The sequence below is a fragment of the Polistes dominula genome, unplaced genomic scaffold (genome assembly GCF_049000335.1).
Source record: "Polistes dominula isolate Pdom_NZ unplaced genomic scaffold, Pdom_raw_medaka contig_28, whole genome shotgun sequence".
Classification (NCBI taxonomy): domain Eukaryota; kingdom Metazoa; phylum Arthropoda; class Insecta; order Hymenoptera; family Vespidae; genus Polistes; species Polistes dominula.
The window spans coordinates 5982799-6003491 of NW_028300879.1; the positions used below are offsets into that span (position 1 = coordinate 5982799).

The 20693-nt window shown below is 28.5% G+C and overlaps 3 protein-coding genes across 5 annotated transcripts; 1 reads left to right on the forward strand and 2 right to left on the reverse strand.

Annotated features, from left to right (window-relative positions):
• The first annotated feature begins 390 nt into the window (after positions 1-390).
• Hmgs (hydroxymethylglutaryl-CoA synthase) lies at positions 391-3995 on the forward strand. Of its 3 annotated transcripts, none has more exons than XM_015325598.2 (3): positions 392-555; positions 653-1011; positions 1126-3995. In XM_015325598.2, the coding sequence occupies exon 3, from the start codon at positions 1184-1186 to the stop codon at positions 2558-2560; it is 1377 nt and encodes a 458-aa protein (XP_015181084.1). In that variant the 5' UTR covers positions 392-555; positions 653-1011; positions 1126-1183; the 3' UTR covers positions 2561-3995. The 3 variants fall into 3 exon arrangements, with proteins under 3 accessions (XP_089030616.1, XP_015181084.1, XP_015181085.1); XM_015325599.2 differs by having other exon boundaries at positions 1176-3995; XM_089174490.1 differs by having other exon boundaries at positions 391-555; positions 653-3995.
• A 290-nt stretch (positions 3996-4285) lies between these two features.
• On the reverse strand, positions 4286-6986 carry Rab19 (RAS oncogene family member Rab19). Its single transcript, XM_015325608.2, has 5 exons — positions 6533-6986; positions 6262-6346; positions 6072-6170; positions 5830-5987; positions 4286-5724 (listed from the first exon to the last, which is right to left on the reverse strand). The coding sequence occupies exons 1-5, from the start codon at positions 6740-6742 to the stop codon at positions 5620-5622; spliced, it is 657 nt and encodes a 218-aa protein (XP_015181094.1). The 5' UTR covers positions 6743-6986; the 3' UTR covers positions 4286-5619.
• A 668-nt stretch (positions 6987-7654) lies between these two features.
• LOC107068824 (anoctamin-4) lies at positions 7655-20601 on the reverse strand. Its single transcript, XM_015325606.2, has 14 exons — positions 17663-20601; positions 16509-16908; positions 12384-12537; positions 11535-11817; positions 11306-11457; positions 10987-11232; positions 10704-10903; positions 10473-10610; positions 10177-10394; positions 9789-10097; positions 9397-9706; positions 9106-9311; positions 8686-8976; positions 7655-8610 (listed from the first exon to the last, which is right to left on the reverse strand). The coding sequence occupies exons 1-14, from the start codon at positions 17699-17701 to the stop codon at positions 8284-8286; spliced, it is 3273 nt and encodes a 1090-aa protein (XP_015181092.1). The 5' UTR covers positions 17702-20601; the 3' UTR covers positions 7655-8283.
• Positions 20602-20693: the final 92 nt, after the last annotated feature.

Consider the following 20693-nt stretch of genomic DNA (forward strand, 5'->3'; position numbering starts at 1 on the left):
TGTTAAATTGAAAAAAAGAAATTAATAATAAAATTAAGAACAAAATACCAATAATAAAAAATAAAAATAAATAATAAGAAGAATATAATCGATATAAATAAAAAGAAATAATAAGAAAATAATAATAAATAAAAGAAAATAAATAAAAAGAAGAATGTAATAGAATGGAACGATGAAAAAATAAAATTTCGATAGCTGACGATACAAATAATTAGAATAAAGATAGAAAACAAAATTAACATAAAAATTCTATAAATAAAAATACTACTACTACTACTACTACTACTACTAATAATAATAATAATAATAATAATAATAATAATAATAATAATAATAATAATAATAATAATAATATAAATAAGTGAATTCGATAGGGTTCGCCCCACTTACTATGTACGTCAGAACGGTATAAGCGCGTGGCCTTCGTAAAACGAGGATAAACGAGAGGAATCGTATAAGGAACGCATTCACTCGTGAACTTTCGTAGAGTAAGGAAACGAAAAACGTTGATTATTGGAAGTGAGAAATACTATTGACTTACATGTGTCGAGGAAGGTACCATCTTTTGTAACGGCACGTAAATTCGTGCCAACAACCGTAGATTTTCATTTATAGTCAAAGTTTCACTTCTAACCTAAATTCTTTCACCCAGGTACCCAGGCAATTAGCCAGCAGCTAGTCAGTCAGTCAGTCAGTCATTCAGATCAAACAACCAACTAACCAACAAGTAAAACGTGAAGTTAAATCTACAAATTGTGTGTTAACAAAGTTTATTGTTGTTATTATTATTATTATTATTAAACATTTGTTATAATTTTCATCGAGGAATCTAATATATTTCGAAAAACGTAAGACAGTAATTTATTATCACAAAGAAAGTAATATCGTTGGAAAACCGGTGAATGAATTAAAAAAAGAAAGTGTCCTCTTTCTTAAATGTTACATAAAAGCTGAAGGAATAAATTAATTGAACGTACCACTGCTAAGAAATCTATTTGTCATCAAGAATTTGTATGTATATTTATATGTAATATCATTAAATAATATACCAGATATATAATTATTTTATTATATTTGGTATATAATACCGTATATATATATAATACCAATTTTTATACAAAACAGAAGATTGTCAACATACGTATAAATATATATTTAAATATTATTCTTGGAAGAATTGAAGATGTGGCCTAATGACGTTGGTATCAGAGCTATTGAAGTTTATTTCCCAGCTCAATATGTTGATCAAACAGAATTGGAAGCTTACGATGGTGTATCAACAGGAAAATACACCATAGGATTGGGACAATCTAAAATGGGATTTTGCAATGACAGAGAAGATATTAATTCCTTATGTTTAACTGTCGTCCATAGATTATTGGACAGGTATGGAATTAAACCACAAGAAATTGGTAGATTGGAAGTTGGAACTGAAACAATAATAGATAAGAGCAAATCAGTTAAGTCTGTTCTTATGCAATTATTTGAACCATTTGGTTGTACGGATATCGAAGGTGTAGACTGTACTAACGCTTGTTATGGTGGTACAGCAGTTTTATTCAATGCTATTTCTTGGGTAGAAAGCAGTGCATGGGATGGAAGATTAGCATTGGTTGTTGCAGCTGATAGTGCTGTTTATTCACCAGGTAGTGCAAGACCTACCGGTGGAGCTGGAGCTATTGCTATGATCATTGGTCCAGATGCACCAATTGTATTAGATCGTGGACTACGCGCATCATATATGCAACATGCATATGATTTTTATAAGCCTGATTTACGTTCAGAGTATCCATACGTCGATGGAAAATTATCCATTCAATGTTACCTTCATGCTTTGGATAGTTGTTATCAATTGTACTGTAAAAAAGTTAAATCAAAAAAGCCAGATGAAAATGTTACTTTGAACAACTTCGACGCTATGTTATTTCATTCTCCGTATTGTAAACTTGTACAAAAATCATTTGCCAGACTAGCGTTTGTTGATTTTTTAAATACATCTAAAGCAGATGTTTCTGAAAAGTACAAAGAGTTAGAACAATTTCATGGAGTTAAGTTAGAAAATACGTATTTTGATAAAGATATCGAAAAAGCATTTGTAACTTTAAGCAAATCAAATTTTACAGATAAAACTGAACCTAGTTTATTTTTAGCTAATCAAGTCGGTAATATGTATACAGCATCGGTTTATTCCGGATTAGTATCTTTACTTATATCTAAGCCTATAAACGAATTAGCTGGCAATAAAGTAGCCGTATTTTCGTATGGTTCAGGTTTATGTTCCAGTATGTATTCGTTGACAATAACAAAAGATATCCAAAATGAATCTAAATTAATGAAAATTATTTCAATGTTAGATTACGTTAAATTGCAATTAGAAGAAAGACAAAAAATAGCACCGGAAGACTTTACTAGCATATTAGAATTAAGAGAACAAAATTATCACAGCAAATCTTACGAACCTACAAGTAACATCAACCATATGTTCCCTGGTACTTACTATCTTGTTAAAGTAGATGACAAATATCGAAGAACTTATAAAAGAATACCAAATAGTCAATAGCTTTCTTTAAACAATTTATTATAGTTTAACTTGGTTAAATGAACACATCTTGTGCACGGGAAGCAACTAAAATTGTTTTGAACGATATCATACTTTGAAACATTTTTAAATTTTTCATTATCCTAGTTTTTTATTTTTTTTTTTTTTTAGAGGGAATAAATACATTGTGTGTGATTTTTAAAGAGAAACTACAAGTTTTATTAAAACAAAAATCTAATGTTTAGAAACTACAGCTATTTTATGCAATAAGAATTTTGTGTCCAGACTGTAAACAATCGTCCGCTATACAGCAAGACTTTGGCAGCAAAGTATCCGCACAAGATGTGTTAAGTTAAATATACTTGAAACTTATCCAATGAGATATATTGTAGCACAATACATACATCTGTATATAGTTTCAAGAAATATTTTCTATTTAGAATTTGTACCTATCTTTTTTAATAAAATATCTCATATAATTTTAATAGATAATTTTTATAAAAAAAAAAAAAATACAATTTACTAATATGAATAATGTAAATAGAAAAGAAACTATTATTATACTAGTGATTGTATCAAATGTTGCAAGATGTTATTTTAGAATTACAATTCTTTTTTTCTAATGATATCTTAATTTACTGAAAATAAATTGATAAAAATATAATACATTTTTAATAATTTATATGAATATTTATATATTTAACATCAATTTTGAAATAATAAATTCCGAACAAAAATATAGATTGTAAATAATTCATTTCTTTGAAGATAAACAGAAAAATTAAAAATTACAACTTGTTTAGGTAGTAATTAATAATATATTAAAGTATTTTATAAGATAAAAACTTTTTAAGAAATTCATTATCTAGAAACACTAAAAAATAATTATTCTGAAATTGTTGAAAAGCTGTTGACCATGTGAAAAATAAACCTTATGGTAATACGATATCTTTTTTTTTTTGCTTTGTAAAAGTGCCTTAGAAAAAAAGATATAACGAACTCGAATCATAATTTCTTATACATTAAAAGTACCTTATATCAAAATATATATATATATAGTAAAATATAATATACTTGTTAATACAATAATACATAAAAAAACAAAAAAGACAGTGTTTATAAACGTGAATTTAGTTTGTAATTTTCTTTTTAACCCTTTCGTTCTGTTATCATTGTGACAAAATATGATTACTGAATACAAAGGGCATTGTTCTTTCGTATTTGATCGTCTACTTTTCGAGATCATACATATACGTTTTTCGTATTTAAATTGTCATTCTTCGAGGACGTATATATACGCCTGTCAGAGGGAAAGGGTTAATAGAATAGAAATATTCAGTTCTTTCTTTATATAAATTTACTAATCAAGTTTTTCTACCTCTTAATTTATTTTTGATGAATTACAATAAGATTTTGCAACAAATATTACAAGTGAAATAAAACATTTATATATGTATATAGGGCGTCTCGTACATGACATTTTTTTTTTATAAATAATTTATTCAAATTACTGTGAAAATGTATTTCAATAAAAAACATGTATATATTATTGATTGCAGATAAAAAGAATATAATTAGCTTGAATTAAAACAATTAAAAGATGTATTTTTATGAGACAAAATTTTGTACCATTAATCAATTATTATTATTATTATTATACAAAAAAAATATATTTTATTCTTGTGAAATTTTATACAAAAAAATTTGATTTTAAATATTTTCTTTTGTAATAAAAAATATTGCGTATTTCATACTTTTATTCTTTGTGTTTTATTTTATTCTTTTTTTACAGCATTCGCTAATTATAAATATATATATATATATTAAATTAAATATTAGAGAGCATATAATTGTTTATTTGTTATTATTGCTATAGGTATAAAAATATTCAATTATATTATTATTATGATATTATATTATATTATTGGCTCTATACTTTATATAACAATTTCATTTCTACAAAAAATACATAAAAATAACAATATATATATATCAACAAGATCAAATAAGATGAATATAATAAAATAATTATTTTTGTGCGCTATTTTATTATTAACAAGTTCGCTGTCGTGCGACGTAAAAGAGATTCTAATTACAGCTCAGAATTTATTATTGTTTGCGTTAATTACTGTCACAAATTTGTGATGTTAAATTTTTAATAAAAATTTGTGTGTCACAGATATGTGAAACCACTGATAACGAATGTGTTAATATTTAATAATCAATATATTGATTAATGATAAACATTTTAATAAAAAATGTTTATGTACATAAAAAGTTTGTACACATATACATAATGTAGATTGAATTTCTTGAGATTCGAATCAAATTAAAAATAAATTACTTCTTAACACATATGTGTAATACATAACAATACATAACAGTACATGTATATATATAGAAAAAGCAGTATTTCGAACTAGTACAATGTAACAAATAAATATATCAATTTTGTTGAGCTCATTTGAAAAATCTTAGGTAAAAAAGTTATTCAAAATATTCATAATCTTGCATATATTATAACTTGCTTTATAATTATTCTATTATGCGTTTCTTTTTCTTTTTTTTCTTCTTTTTATTACGAAATACCTAAAATACTTTTTCGTAATATTTTTTGTCTATTTTCTTTAATCATTGTCATTAATGAACACAAGCTTTTACGCGTGATAGATAAATAGTTTGTTCGTATGTATATATACACAATATTTGATAAGGCACTGAATAATATACAAGACTTGTTCAGGTAACTATAGTATTAAGTATTAATAATATTTTTTTTTCGAATCTATATAATAGATGTAACAAATATTATATATTTACAAAATGAATTATTATTTTGTCACAAGGTTATTATTTAAAATTTTTCATTTCAAAATATCTCTCTAGTATTTCAAATAAAATAATAATTAAGTATAAAATCCGCTTAAAGCATTAGCTTGTTAGAATTTTTCGTTTTCTATGATCAAACATTACCATCAATGTACCATAATTATCTTATATTTTTATTTTCGTTGCACATTTAGAATTATTGTTATGTATCTCAGTCTGTGTAGTATCCAAAAAAAAGAAAAGGGTACTTTTTAAAATATTTTATATGAACAACCAGGGCAAGAAGATAATTCTTTTCCTACTCCGAGTTTAATAATATCCTCGTTATCGCTTATTTGACAATTATCATATCGTCTCTGAAAAAAAAATGAATAAACAATATTGAAGAAGATAAACAATACATAAAGATATTATCATTGTATCATAGTAAACATTATTATTTAAACCAATAATTAAATTACCTTGAGTTCGGATGCTAAACAGAAGAAGACGGCATCTATGTTTGTATTTTCTTTGGCAGACGTTTCTATGACTTGTAAAACTTCTGGAAGATACTCGCACAACGCTTCAGCTTCACTTTTTTCAACTTCTCGCAAATCTTCCAAATCGCATTTGTTACCTTTAACAAACGATATTCATAAGATACTATTAACAATAAATTTTCATAACAATAAGTAACTCATAAGTATTTTTAAAGTATTACCGATTAAAAGGAGTAAAACGTGAGAAGATGTATACCTTCTTATTTCTTCCACCCACCGTTGCAAACTTAGAAACGTAGAGCGTTTAGTGACATCATAAACTAAAAAAGGATATTCCTTTAGAAACATCTAATTATAGTAGTAGCACATATATGTATTAAATACATTATAACAATGATGTATAATACTAACCAATAATTACACCATCAGCAGATCTATAATAACTTTGGGTAATGGTACGAAATCTCTCCTGTCCTGCTGTATCCCATATTTGTAACTGTAAACAATAGAGATCATCATTTTGATATCAATCTTTTAAAATAAAATAATAATCATAATACATTATAGAAAAATATACATTTTTGTATTTATGTGGAAAATATTCATTTACAGAACAACACAGTCAAGATTAATAATACATTTTTACAGTATAATAATATAACAAGTATATGAATTTATATACCTTAACTTTTTTACCATCTATTAAGACAGTTTTTATCGAAAAATCAACACCAATAGTATTTCCATGTCTTTCAATGAAAGTACCAGATTTAAACCTTTGAACAACACACGTTTTTCCAGTTCCACAATCACCGATAAGAACGATTTTAAATAAATAATCAAAATTCTCTTCGTTCATGGTCATAAGATTGTCAGGATCACGAGTTGACATTGCTTCTTTCTTTTGTTTTTCTTGTGTTCTTTTTCTTAAAATAGTTTTTTTTTTTTTAACAATCAAATATCAATAACAAGTATTAGAAATTATTATTTAAAAGAAATGTATAATTATGCAATTAAATTGTGCCAAAGTCCGTATCTTTGTCACTTTAAACGTGTTCATAATTTTTACTTAAAAAGGCAGCTGGTGTAACGAAACACTGACTAGTTTGTGTAAATGTGAAAACTGTATTTGCCTTTTACTACACTACTGCCATCTATTAGAAAATAATAGATTAATTACGTAGAAATGTACCAAAGAATACAGAAAAACATAAAAGTTCATAAGGTTATTTTTCGCATAACCACAATCATCTTACCAGAGGATGGTCAGGTAGAACACCTTCCGATGGTTTTTAAATTTTACACACTTCAAATAAACAAGTTTCGAGGATAATTTATTATATAATGTTATTATAATATTATTTGTACTTTTAATTTGTAATTATTTATTTAATTATTAATTTAATTATATAAAAATGTGCGCCTGTTCTAATGCAACCCTCTAGACACACTTTGAAAATGGTGCTTACGAGCGCCATCTACTGAGACAGAATTTTTTTTCATTCAAAACTGTTTATACACGTATGTATGACAGGTTGCCTATATTTCGGGCAGACAAAAATTCCGTCCCGACAGATGGCGCTCGCAAGCAACATTTTCAAAGTGTGTCTGGAGGGTTGCATTCATACAGGCGCGCATTTTTATAATAATTACAAAGAAAATAAATAATAAAACGCTTTAAAGATATACTACTTATATACAAAAATTCGTAAAAATCCGTTGTTGTTCAATAGTAATATCTTCTTGTGAGATTTAGGATTGTTGATATAGGACTGTATAATTAATATGTACTCTTAAACAGAAATTAAAATATATATTATATATTTGTATATTATAATTACGTAAAATGTTAACAGTTCGGGAATAAATAAATTCGATCACAAATGTGTACATTATATACGAACTATACTAAACATCGGTCAATTAAGATTTGGTCCCTAGTATTTTACATACATTCCTTCAATAAGAAACGTAACAATATATCTAAATATGCATACGTTATTTGACATCACAGAAACATTAATTTTTTAAAAATTCATTAAGAAATTATATCAATCGATTAATTGATTGTATATTTATGTATCTTTTTTTTTTTTTTTAAATTATGAACATTCACATTACTGTCAGTATTACATACGTGCACAAAACATCATAAAATATGACGGAAGCATTTATAATTTATAGATGCTATTCATAGAAATAGAAATGCGATAATAAATTGACAAAAGCGTCGGTGTGAGAAAAATAGAAATACTGATAAGAAAAAATGTATTGTCTTTTTGTTTATATTAAAAGTGCAATTACTATATATAGTATATACAAAAATTAACATAATGTAAATCACGATTGATAATCTTTAAATAAGATTTCCGAATGAACGAAATCGATGATATTTTTGAGAGAAAAAAAAAGGAATTTTTTAATGTAAATTATTTAAGTGACTTCCCAAACGGTTGAACTGTCACTGTATCTGTGCATCCTTGAACCAACTTCGACGTGGGCGTCCAGACCATCGCTCAATTTACTGAAACGTCTTGCCCAACTACCTCGACCACCAGCACCAGCACCACCAACACCAGGTCTACCTATACTTCCAGTTTCTCTTAATACTGAAAGTATTTCTTCTTCGTCCTCTCTACCCTTCAATCCTTTTTCATACTTAGCTTCTTGAGCTAACAAACGTTCTCGTTGAAGTTGAGTTGCCAAGGCACGTGGTACAGCTGGTATAACGTAACTCATGATCCCAGTTAATGCAAAAACCTAAATTATACGAAAGTGATTATAATTATTAATCAACTAAATGTACATGTAATGTCAACGTTTTGTCAAACTTACAACATGTTCAAAAACAACTACGAAAGCTAATCGAGCTGCAAAGACATGCCAATATTGTGGACTCAATCCATAAGGATCTGATTCGTGATCAGGTCCATTTCTGTATCCCCTATATTGGCATGTTTCTGGATGTTGAGCATCGGCATCACTCTTCATGTCGTCACGATAATCAGATGTATTAAATTCAGAGAGAGAGCTGTCGATGTAACCAACTAAATCGTCCGTTGGGGAATAAACAAATGCGTAGACGCTTCGTGGAATGAAGTCTGAGGTATAAGCGATTACAAATGCCTAATTGGAATGGTTTAATATTAAAATTATAAAATTAGCAATGCATTATTATATAACTTTACTCTTAAATTATATTATCAAACTTATATAAAAATAACATTTTATATATTTAATTAATAAATTATTTACGTTTGACACTACAGCAACGTAAGTGACACCACGAAGAATACCATGCCAAGCACCGATATCTGCCACCCTTTCTGCGAGAGGTCTTCGTGCTTCTTTCACCATCTTGTAAGCGTCCAATCTTATTTCGGCAATATTATTTAATAAAGCGAATAATGGTGCTAATGGAAATGCTGCTACGAAGAGAGTTACGAAACCATACTGAAGAACTACAATTTAAATAATAATATTAATAATTGTGCGTTTTTATTTATTTGTTTTATATCCGTGGGTTGAAAAACGAGATAAACCTACTCATTTCTAAGTACTCATCGAAAAGAGCTAGTCTTCCAGGATCTTGCAACTGATAATCTCTTTCCCAAGAAGTATATCGTCTATCATGATCTTTCGTAGCAGCAACGTGAGATCTTTTGCGCCACCAATTCCAAAATTTCGGTGATAGAATCTCAACGAAATTATTGAAACACTGTTTGCCAATCATTATGATAGCTAATTGAATACATACTTCAGAGAGACAACCAGCTGGATCACAGACATCAGTTTTTATACGAAAGAATTCAGATGATCTGGCATCTTGATCACCGGGATGTACATAAAATCTTCCCTAATTAATAATAAAAAAAAGAAGATATTTAAAAAATAAAAAGTAATGGTATGATTAAAGTATAAAATGTTATCAGATGTACCTTGAAGAATGCAATGTAGATTAACGAAGAGTAAAAATTAACAAACTCAAAAAGAAATATTTTGAAGGTGAAACTAGATTCATATTCGGTTTGAGTTCTCGGATTTTCCATGTTAACCATCCACATAGCCAATCGGTGATATATACGAGTGAGTATCATAATTATCACTAAATTAATCAAGGCTGCTGTCATCGATGTAAATATCTTAGCATGTTTTTGTAAGAAAGTTTCACCACCGCCATAAAATACGGAAACGAGTGATATTCGATATATTATTGTACCTAAGACTGCTCCAAGGACAACACATATCTAAATAACATAAATATTTCAAGTTATATCAGATGCAGAAGAAAAAAAAAGAAAAATATTTGTTGCTCATTAATTTTACCATAAAAAATACGAGAGAACCAGTCGCACAAAATCGCATGGCTTTCGACCATGCTGGTAAATATGGTTCGCGTTCTCTGGTAACTGGATTAATGCGGAATGTTTTCACTGATGATTCGAATTCGGGCCTAGGTTCCTCATCTTCTTCCGCGTTTTGAAGATCCCATTCCCAAACTATTACGGCTTGACGTCTTTTCCATAATTCTAAGAATGTCGTTGCTACCAAAAAGGAATTTCATTATAAATATCACTTCATATTTCATATTTATATAATTATTTATAAAAAAAATTGTTTACCCCAAAAAGACATAAAAATGGCGAAGAAAACAGTCGCAGGATTATCGAATAAATAAGTTAGTTTAGAAAATATACAAGAGTCGCCAAGCTTTCGATATCTACAAGCTTTATCACACAACGGACACAACGTGATATTTCCTATAAAAATGATGAAAAATGAATTTATAACAAATTTTGTATGCTCATGTGAGAAGATTTGTTTGTTATTTATAATTACGAATCATCATCTACCAGCTATTTTATCATCACATATTTCTTTGCTAGGAATATTATCGGCTCCTTCCATACTTCCTAGACCGTATATGAAACATAGAAAACCAACCACAGCTGGTGCAACCAAACATTCCGTGTAAAAACCTAACCAAGCGAAATACAAGGCTACTTTTTCACCAAAGTATCGTCTTATCAACCACAATGGTTGTTTTTTAAACCTAAAAACAAAGAAAGAAATAAAATGATTGTTATTAACAAAGATTATATTTATTATTAAAGTTGTGTTCAAAGGTTTTATTACCATTGCATAGGACTAGCCCATATCAAATAAAGTAAATGTCGATCTAAAATTTCCCCATTATCTTCTGGTTTGTCATATGAACCTTCGTGCAAGGGATAACAATCAAGATAAGTGCCGTCTGCTAAAAGTCTACGAATCCCAGCTTTTTCATGCGTTTCGTCGTACCTTGCACGCAATAATATTTGCATCACTATTAATGATCTTTGGGCTGGAGTGTACGCGGTACCTCGATCTTTTACAACAAATCTGATAATTGTAATAAAGTATTGATTAGTAGAAATCAATCAGAAGTTTATTAAATATTGATATAATTAATTACCTTTCCTCACGATCACCAGAATCAACGCTGTCGTAAAAACTGGGTTCTTCGGGATATTGATTGGTATCCCAGTGATGAAGTTTTTGTATCCAACTAATCAACTTTAACAATTTTTCCCAAAATTTGGGCCTTCCTTTTGTACCATCTGTACCCTGTTAACATTCAATATCTATAAGTAATATTACAAAAGAAATATTTTGTCAAAAAATAACATTTCTGTTCTACTAACCCAAGCTTTAACAGAGATAGTGATAAATCTTTTGGTAGGTAACTTCAAATTCATAACTTCGGCATATTGTACTTTTATTTTCCATGGTATATGAAGTTTGAGAAAGAATGTTTTCCTATCGAATGAATTTTCTTTCGGTTCTAATTCGAGTTGCAAACCCTCAGTTAAAAGATTTTGTTGAAACACCCGTCTTTGTTCTCTCCTTTTTGTTTCTAATTCTGTCAGGACACCTTCATTTTCTTCTCGATAAACGAGCACCATATCGATTCGTCTTCGACCATCGCTAAAAGACAAATCAAAATTATTGATGTTGATTTAATATCTTGAAGAAAATATCATTCAATCATTTATTTTGATGGTATCATCAAAATGATAATTAAATTGACAATGTGGATTTATTTTTAGCTTAAATGAAACAACTCTCTTTCTCTTTCTCTTTTTCATTTTCATTCTATAATGTATTTTTATTCTCGGTATATTCTATTATCACATGCTATAAATAGAAAGGGGGATTATAGTTCTTCATTTAATTATTCAGTTCAACCTTTCGTAAGCTTTGCTTTACGGAAAAAAAGGTACTCCAGTAATTATCTAATAACTTTAGGATAAAAATAAATGAAATAGATGAAAGGGATCTTTTAATGCTTTCTATGTTTTTTCCTATACTTTTGAAATTCGCGTGTAGAAACACATAGACGATAGTTCTGAGAGATAACAATTATTATTACTACTATTATTATAATTATTATTATTATTATTATTATTATTATTAAATATCAAGCAAAATATAGAAAGATGATTTTGATTTTGATTTAAGATAAAATATAAAAAACAAAAATCATTTCTTACCGAAAGTATAACGTGTCAGTATCGATTTCATTTTCAGTTGATGAACCTTTTTGCGATAAAGTTTCCTTCGCGGTTTCATCAAAATCCGAAGGCAATGGCGTGTTCGGTAACGATGGACTACTTTCCGATGATTCTGGGGCCGTAAGTTTAGGACCTTTAATTAAATCATAGATCAATTATATAAACAAATTTAAATACGTAAGTTGGAACTTAAATAGTGGCAACTGTTTATTCACAACCGATACAAAAGAGTTACATGTGCTCTCCTGTTACTGTCCTTTAAAGTAGTCACCAGCGTTGTGTAGAACCCGTTAGCAGAGCCTGCTCTGTTGATGGTGCGAATGGTGCGGCTACTGCCTGTCGAATCTTTGGAACAGTTCTGAAGCGAATGCCACGATGGGTTCCGCATGAATTGACGGAAATGCAGAAATGGATGGGCTACGACGCTGCTCAGACGCACTTGGAGCGCTATGAGCGCAAATGAGAGGCTTTCTTACGCCGTATCGTAACACTGGATGAGACATAGCAGTAGACCGCTCCATTCGCACCATCAACAAGAACAGGCTCTGCTGACGGTATACTACGACGCCTTTCACATCGCTGACAACGGGTTCTACACAACGCTGGTGACTACTTTGAAGGACAGTAACAGGTGCAAACATGTAACCCTTTTATATCGATTGTGAATAAATAGTTGCCATTATTTAAATTTCAACCTATGTATATACTAATAAATATATTATATTATATATTATATTATAATTTGGTCGGTATACCAAACGGGAAAAGACCACTAGGTGGACCGAGACGTAGATGGGAGGATGATATTAGAAGGGACCTGAAAGAAATAGGATACGAAGACCGCAAATGAAAGGATCGCGCTCAGGAACAGGAACAATGGCGGGATTTGGTATTTGCGGCAATGAACTTTCGAGTTCCTAATGCTAGTTAATAATAATAATAATAATTTAATAAAGGTACAATATAATATCAAAATTATTTATACTATTTATAAAAGAAAAATAAATTTACTAGTGTACAGGTAAGTGTTATACACTATTAATCAAAAGATTTACAATCATTTGATAAATGAAAGGAAAACAGAAGAATAGAAAAATGAAAGAAAAAAAAGAAAAAGAAGAAGAAATAAAAATAAATCCTTTCAGTCCTTTCCATTTGTTATCCCTATAGTGAAGTTATTCTAAACGTAATTACATTAACAACCCTAAGATCTTATCGATAAAATCCTTCAATGCATTTTATGCCATCACTGGAACGTCCTGTGATATACATTTACACAACCTGTTGAATGTAAATAAAATAACGCTGACAGTTCTGTTGCTTTACTAGAAGTAGTAGTAGTATAGTAATAATAATAACAGTAATGGTAACAGTGGTAGTAATAATCTTTTAAAAAAGTTTTTTTTTTAAACATAGAAATTTTTCTACATTTATTTTTTCTTGTTTTTTTTTTTTTTTTTATAAGTTATTCAATCTGTTGAAAAATTTGTTCAAAATGTACCAATATCAGGTTAAAATTTATCAATATGTAAAAGATGGATATATATAGAAAGAGAAAGAAAAAAAGGAAGACATTTGCAACTGTCGATCAGTTTTGCTAGTTTTATGACCATGTCGAGGTCTAACATTGCATTATTAACTGCAATGATTCGTGACATACTGACATTCGCATACATATTGATCGGTATATAACCGACCTGTATGTAGTTTTATACTAATCGAAGACAGATGTATTCCTAAATCATATCTCTATGTATCTATATATGTATTTATACATTAATATATATATATATATATATATAATATTTCTGTTATTTCATGAAATGACTAGCTAAACCTTAAAATTACTATACTGATTTGTTTAAATGTAAAAGAAGGTAGAATTACATACTTTAACTAGGTAATATATGAATATACAAAAAGCAAGTATGTTATATATATATATATATAATTAACCTTTGCTTACCACACTTGGTCCAAAGGACCCAGACCTTTTTTGCAACTTGAGTCATTTTTCTCAATTGTTCAACTTTGGTAATTTTTTAAACATATTTAAATTTAATTTAAAGCTATAAAATCAATATAGTCTTTTTGAGTAAGTATTAAAGAAGTCTCAAAAAAATGTTGAAGTAAATCTATGCAATAGTTTCTTTTTTATAACAATTTTTCTTGCCCGGGTCCAAAGGACCCAGGTGTGGTAAGTGTGTTACTCTAGGAATGGTGATAAGCCAAGGTTAAAGTAAAAATTATTTTAAAAAGTTAAAATTTTAAATATATATAACCTTATATAAACTCCGCCTAGTTAATATCTAGATATCTAGATATCTAGATAATAGCTAGCTGGTCCCAAGCCCAGATAAAGGAGGAGGGTTCGAGGGTGAGGCTAGCAACCTACCCTCGGTAAAAAAAGTAATCGCTCATGGAACTAAAAAAATAGCCTCTTTAGGCTGTGAAATTAGGGATAACAGGACAAAATCCTAAGAAGAAGAAGAAGAAGAAGAAGAAGAAGAAGAACCTTATATATTATGTAATATTTAAGCAAAGTATATCATATATAAAGTATAAAACATAGAAATTTGATTCAATATAACAACATGACTAATAGAAAATTACTTTTTATAATACAGGAAGAGATAAGAATGGATTAGTATTGTTATAAAAAAAGAAAAATAAACTAAATTTCAATTTTATATTTTAACTACTTCCTACTTGTGATTCACATATATAATCTCATTATTTCCTATAATTATTAGTTAAGTGTATAGTAAAATTCTGTTTGTATGTGCATTCCTTTTTTTTCATTTTATTTATTCTTTTATTTAGAATTTTTAATATTTTTTTTAATAATAACAACAACAAAAAAAGTGTGTAATTATTTTAATAATAATCTCGAATAGATGTTATGATCTATATATAATGTATCTTCATTTTACATAACTCGTTGTTTATATAACACATTCTTTGAAATTATCCACGAACGTTTATCGTTACGTAAGCAAGTGTCATTCAATTTGATTTTTAGTAAAAAAAATAAAATTATTATTAGTGTATAATATCAAAGGATGACACACAATTCGTTCGAAAGATTTAATAATCATTTATTGTCATAATCGATCGATTTTTATCTAAAGAAACTATGTTTTTGTTATTATTATTATTGTAGGACTACATGAGCGTGTAGGTGAGTGTGTGTGTGTGGGTGTGGGCAGTTATCGATAATTGAATATTTTTTATGTCCTCTCCTTGACAAAAAAAACATCATTAACTTTATAAAAGAAGAAAGGATGTGACAAAACGACACGTTACTTTCATATTTATGATCCGATTAACGTCCCGAGTAGTACGAGTAAGTGATTATTGATACGTGATTTTCATACTAATCGAGAACAGAGATATGTTTGACGTATGTACTTCAATTTATTTTTAAATCATGTATTCAATTTTGCGTGATGTAAATTTTAAATCAATTTTTTTTTTTCATTATTTATTTTTGAATTGAATAATCGATGTCATTGAAAGTGATTTTTAATTCGAAAAGAATTGCTATTGCTATTTATATGTAAAATAATTATCATGATTTTTAATTTATTCAAATGACAAAACAATCTTACTTAAATAAGAAATTCATTAGCATACTTTTGACATAAGATTTTATTCTTATTGATGAAAAAGGAATTTTTTTTTTTTTGATTTAATAAACAAAACATTATAATAATAATTTGAGAAACTTTAAAAAAAAAATTGAAAGTAAAGTGTCGTTTTGTCACAACCTTTTTAAAAAAGCATGATTAATGAGACATTTAACACATTAATATGATAATTTTTGTAATTTAATAATTAAAATAAATTATTAGATACTAGTTCCGTTTCCAAATTGCAAGAAGGTTGTGAATATAAGTCATATTTTTCAAAAGATAAACAAATAATACAAATTTTGGTCATTATTTTGAAACATTTAATATCTTAATAAATTATTCATCATTAAAATCCTAATTTCTAATTAGTTTCGTCATTGATCATCTACAAATTGTATACACCAAATAAAAAAAAAAAAAAAAAAAGAAGAAATAAAAATAATATTAAAGAAAAAAAACAAAGACGTACCAAACGCATCACGTGCCGTCACATTGGTCCCAGAAGAAAAAACGTTGGTTTTGGCTGATCCTTTCTTAGAAATTTTCGGCGATCCAGGTTTCGATGGATTCTCCGTGGCGATAGAAGGATATTGCTGAATACCGTTCTTATCTGGCTCGTAAAGAGTTTCCCTACTCGAACGGTGCCAAGTTGTTGTTGTTGGTGTCTTGGTCTTACTCGAAGATGTACTTGAAACGATGCTTCGTGATTTGTTACTTGTACCTGGTGTAGATCTCGTTGACGTATGCGATGATACATCAGCAGACCCAATCGATTTTGTAGCTTCACTCAAATGCGATTCACCAATGCTCAGCTCGGAAAGGTTTTGTGGAGCGTCACCTACGGTGCTTGATCTTCTACTGTGAGCGTTCTGTAATTCACGGTTGGGTGTTTTACGATCGAGTTGATATATCATCGGTACCTAACTCAACTTCCTATTTCATTCGTGCTCTTTGAATCGTCGTGATAAGTACACTAACAATAACTAAATTTAAAACTTCTAATCGATCGACGATTAATCAACGTTAAAGAAAGATTTTCTCTTATAATAAATATAAATATTGACTCAATTGTTTAGATATTTACTTAAATAGAAAAAAAAAATCATTGCGCGCATGCAACAATTCCAATATACGATAAAAGTTTCATTCTCTCTGACATATTGATTTTCGAAACTTTATATCAAACTATGTTTACACGCTTTTGTGTGACAAATTGGAGAGCGCTATAAACAAATTATAACACAAAAGATATAATATTACAAATAAAACATTTTTCAAAAGCAATGAAAGAAAGAAAAATTGAAGATCCTTTTTTTTTAAATTGCTGAAACCATAAAACAAAACAAAACAAAAAATTAAGAATATAATACTTTCCAATGATATATAAAAAAAAAAAACATCACACATCGATTTCTTGTATTCATCACCATAGAAATAAGATACCTACTTTTATTATAGTCATACCATAAATATTTCAAAACTAGAGAGATTTCTAGTGTGTAAGTTCCAAAATCGTAAAATGTGTTAATTTATTGTGAATGACGTAAAAAATTAAATTAAATAGATTTTTTTAAAATAAAATCCAAATCAATGAAATGTTAAGTTAATTATAATAAGAAATACCTGAGTTTCGTCTTCGAGAGTTAGCGTGCTATCACCCATTTTAAAATCAGGAAGACTATCATCTATCGGTTGACGACAATACCATTGGCCAAAAATTTAGATTCTTGTTGACTTATAGTAATTGATAGTCATCCTAATAACGAAGTTTTATATCATCGATTATTGGAATAAGAATTTGGCTGGTCTCCATAATTTAACTTATGTTTATGGAAGAAAACAAGTCCTTCAACATCAGTTGTTTCACATCTTTTTTTAAACTTCGATGAAATTATTTAAATATATCTTCTTTCATTCTATTTTATTAATTATTCATCTTTACTTCAAATGTTCGTACATCATCCGATGATACATGCTAAGAAGAACCAATCAGAGAGAATCGAAGAATAAAAACTTGATTGATATCTACGATTTGGTTTAAGTTTCTTTACGAAACCAAATCTAGCTCTCAACACAAAATCTCTTTTCTTCAAAATATCGATTTAATTCATTATATTTTTCTTTTCATGTTATTTTCTCACTTTCACTAAGGAATGTTCACGTAATTGTTCGATAATTGATCAATATAAATTAATATTAAAAAAGAAAGTAAAAGTTAAGAGAAAACAAAAAAATAGGAAAAATAAAAAAATAGAAGAATCGATCATAGAAGTGATCACTTAGGACTGTGGTCGACCTCGTTGCCTGGACTATTCTTTAATTATGAATGGAAGAAGACCGACTCGGTCTATAGTTATCGGTGACCCCGCCTAGACCAGGATGATCACGTAGCCTTGGTCGAACTCATAGGGCAAAGAAACTTCGGTAACATTCCGTAGCTAACACCATAATTTCTTCTACTTATGAATGTGTTAGTGTGTAACATCTAATTCGAATAATTCGTCGCACATTAGACCATTTATTTGTCCCTTCTTTTCCCAGTTTTTTTCTCTTTCTTTTTTTCTATTTTCGTAATACACTACTCGATTCAAGATTAAACGATCACAAGCCTATTTTCTATTACTTTGACTTTATCCTATTGTTACGATTGATGTTATTATATTACTACTACTCTCCTACTATTACACACCCTATATTTGTATTTTTATGAGAGACATATGCACAGAATAAGTTTTTTAAATAGTCACTGCAAAACGACTTATTGAAATTTTACTAATCTTCATTTTTCTTATAGGTACTTCATCGTTCTGTTCATTTTTATCGTTAGTTTTAACTAATTTCTGCTTTTTTTTTTAAATATCACTGTTATTTCCTTACACTACGAAAATGTCACGTATTAACCACTTCATACGAACTAAACTTTTTTACCATTTATTTGTAACATATTATTATTTATTCTTCCTTTTTAAATATCTCAAATCATGAATGTCATTATTTACAAATAAAAATTAATTAATAATTCATTTTATACTAATTAAACTTTTCTTCTATTCTTTTATAAATTATATTATTATTATTATTATTTATTCTTCCTTATTTTTGCCCCCTTTTAAATACCCCAAATTATGAACGTGATTATTCTACAAATAAATAATCAAATTAATAATCCCAACAGAAAAAAATAGAAGAAGAAAGAAAACACAATTGAATAAAATAGCTAACAAGTTCAAGGATACGTTTATTGAGTATTTTACATTTATCTATCCATTTATCTATCCATTTATCTATCCATTTGTCTATCCATTTGTCTATCCACCGTTCGATATCGTAAGAATTCTCATGGTTCTCCTTCGTACGAAAAGAAAAAACAAGAAAAACAAGATATTGTTTTGCTGACAAATTGACAATACAACACGAAACGTTGTTTCCACGTATGTATTATATCCTGTGACACAGGACAGAGGATATATAAGAAGAATGTCACGTCGCTCGTTTCCGCGGCGATACTGTGACATATACCAACCCCCTCGTGGCTAGAGAATACATGCTTATATGTTATGCTACACATGGTCACGCGTATATACCTGACATTGTCATCGTACTATATATTACGTTTTTATATGTCAGAAGAACGTGGATGTCATTTAAACGTATTCTCTTAACGTGTATGTATAGATCACATATATGTGTATATGCATGTGCAGCATACATATGTGTGTGTGTGTGTATATATATGAGTACTTAAGGGTTTCATCCCCTCACATACACATGAAACGTTTACATGAATATCCAAGGAACATCGTTTTTCGAATTACTATGGTTACAAGATAAACACAACACGTATTACACGTGGATATCGTAGCAAACTTGAAATACCAAAACGTGGAAGATATATTTGTATGCATCTATATATACATATATATATGTATGAACATGTGCAATGGTGTATTGGTTCACCAGCTGTCATCGCTCGCATCGTTTGCACTTATGGACAACAATCTTTCACTCAAAACTTTTTAAATATCTTTCATAGGGTAATGAGGGTAACGAAATTAAATATGAGACGGATGAAAATAATTCTTTTCTTTTTCTTTTATCTATAAATGTTATATGTATATATGTATCATAGTTTTGTATACGTCAGTATAGATAGATATAATAATAAATTAGTTTTTATATTATTTATATTAACGAATACGAATGGTGTATTTATAGAAGTTACTTTTCTTTTTATTATGTAACTTTTATTTTAAGAGTTAAACTATATTATAAACGATTATCGTTGACCTTGATTAACGTAGATACGCGACTGAAAGAGCATATTACCGACATTTCATCGATTTCATTTATTTAGTTTATATTAAAACTTACATATATATAATTTTGTGTAACAATTGTAACAATATTAAAATTAAGGCATTATGGACCTCGAAAGTACAAAAAAAGAATAAAACATAAAAATGTCAATTATCGATAGTTGACTCGGTCCGGACTCTGAAAGTGTAATAACCAGTGAAGCTTGTAATATATTAATATATTTATTTCTTATAAAAAGTATGATTTATTCGCATTAACCCTTTAAGCAGCCCTAAACCGGCCGATTTCCGCACGCTCGAGTTAACTCGAACGGCGTATTATTTTATATTTCTATGAT

Excerpts from the sequence above, each read along its gene's own strand:
- Hmgs (XM_089174490.1), top strand. The coding sequence starts at position 1,184 with ATGTGGCCTAATGACGTTGGTATCAGAGCTATTGAAGTTTATTTCCCA.
- Rab19 (XM_015325608.2), bottom strand. The coding sequence starts at position 6,742 with ATGTCAACTCGTGATCCTGACAATCTTATGACCATGAACGAAGAGAAT. Across the intron at positions 6,347-6,532 it reads TAGATGGTAAAAAAGTTAAG|TTACAAATATGGGATACAGC; the intron begins GTATATAAATTC and ends TATTGTTTACAG. Across the intron at positions 5,988-6,071 it reads CGTTTTACTCCTTTTAATCG|GTAACAAATGCGATTTGGAA; the intron begins GTAATACTTTAA and ends CGTTTGTTAAAG.
- LOC107068824 (XM_015325606.2), bottom strand. The coding sequence starts at position 17,701 with ATGGGTGATAGCACGCTAACTCTCGAAGACGAAACTCAG. Across the intron at positions 11,818-12,383 it reads ACTGACACGTTATACTTTCG|CGATGGTCGAAGACGAATCG; the intron begins GTAAGAAATGAT and ends TTTGTCTTTTAG. Across the intron at positions 10,611-10,703 it reads ATGTGATGATAAAATAGCTG|GAAATATCACGTTGTGTCCG; the intron begins GTAGATGATGAT and ends TCATTTTTATAG.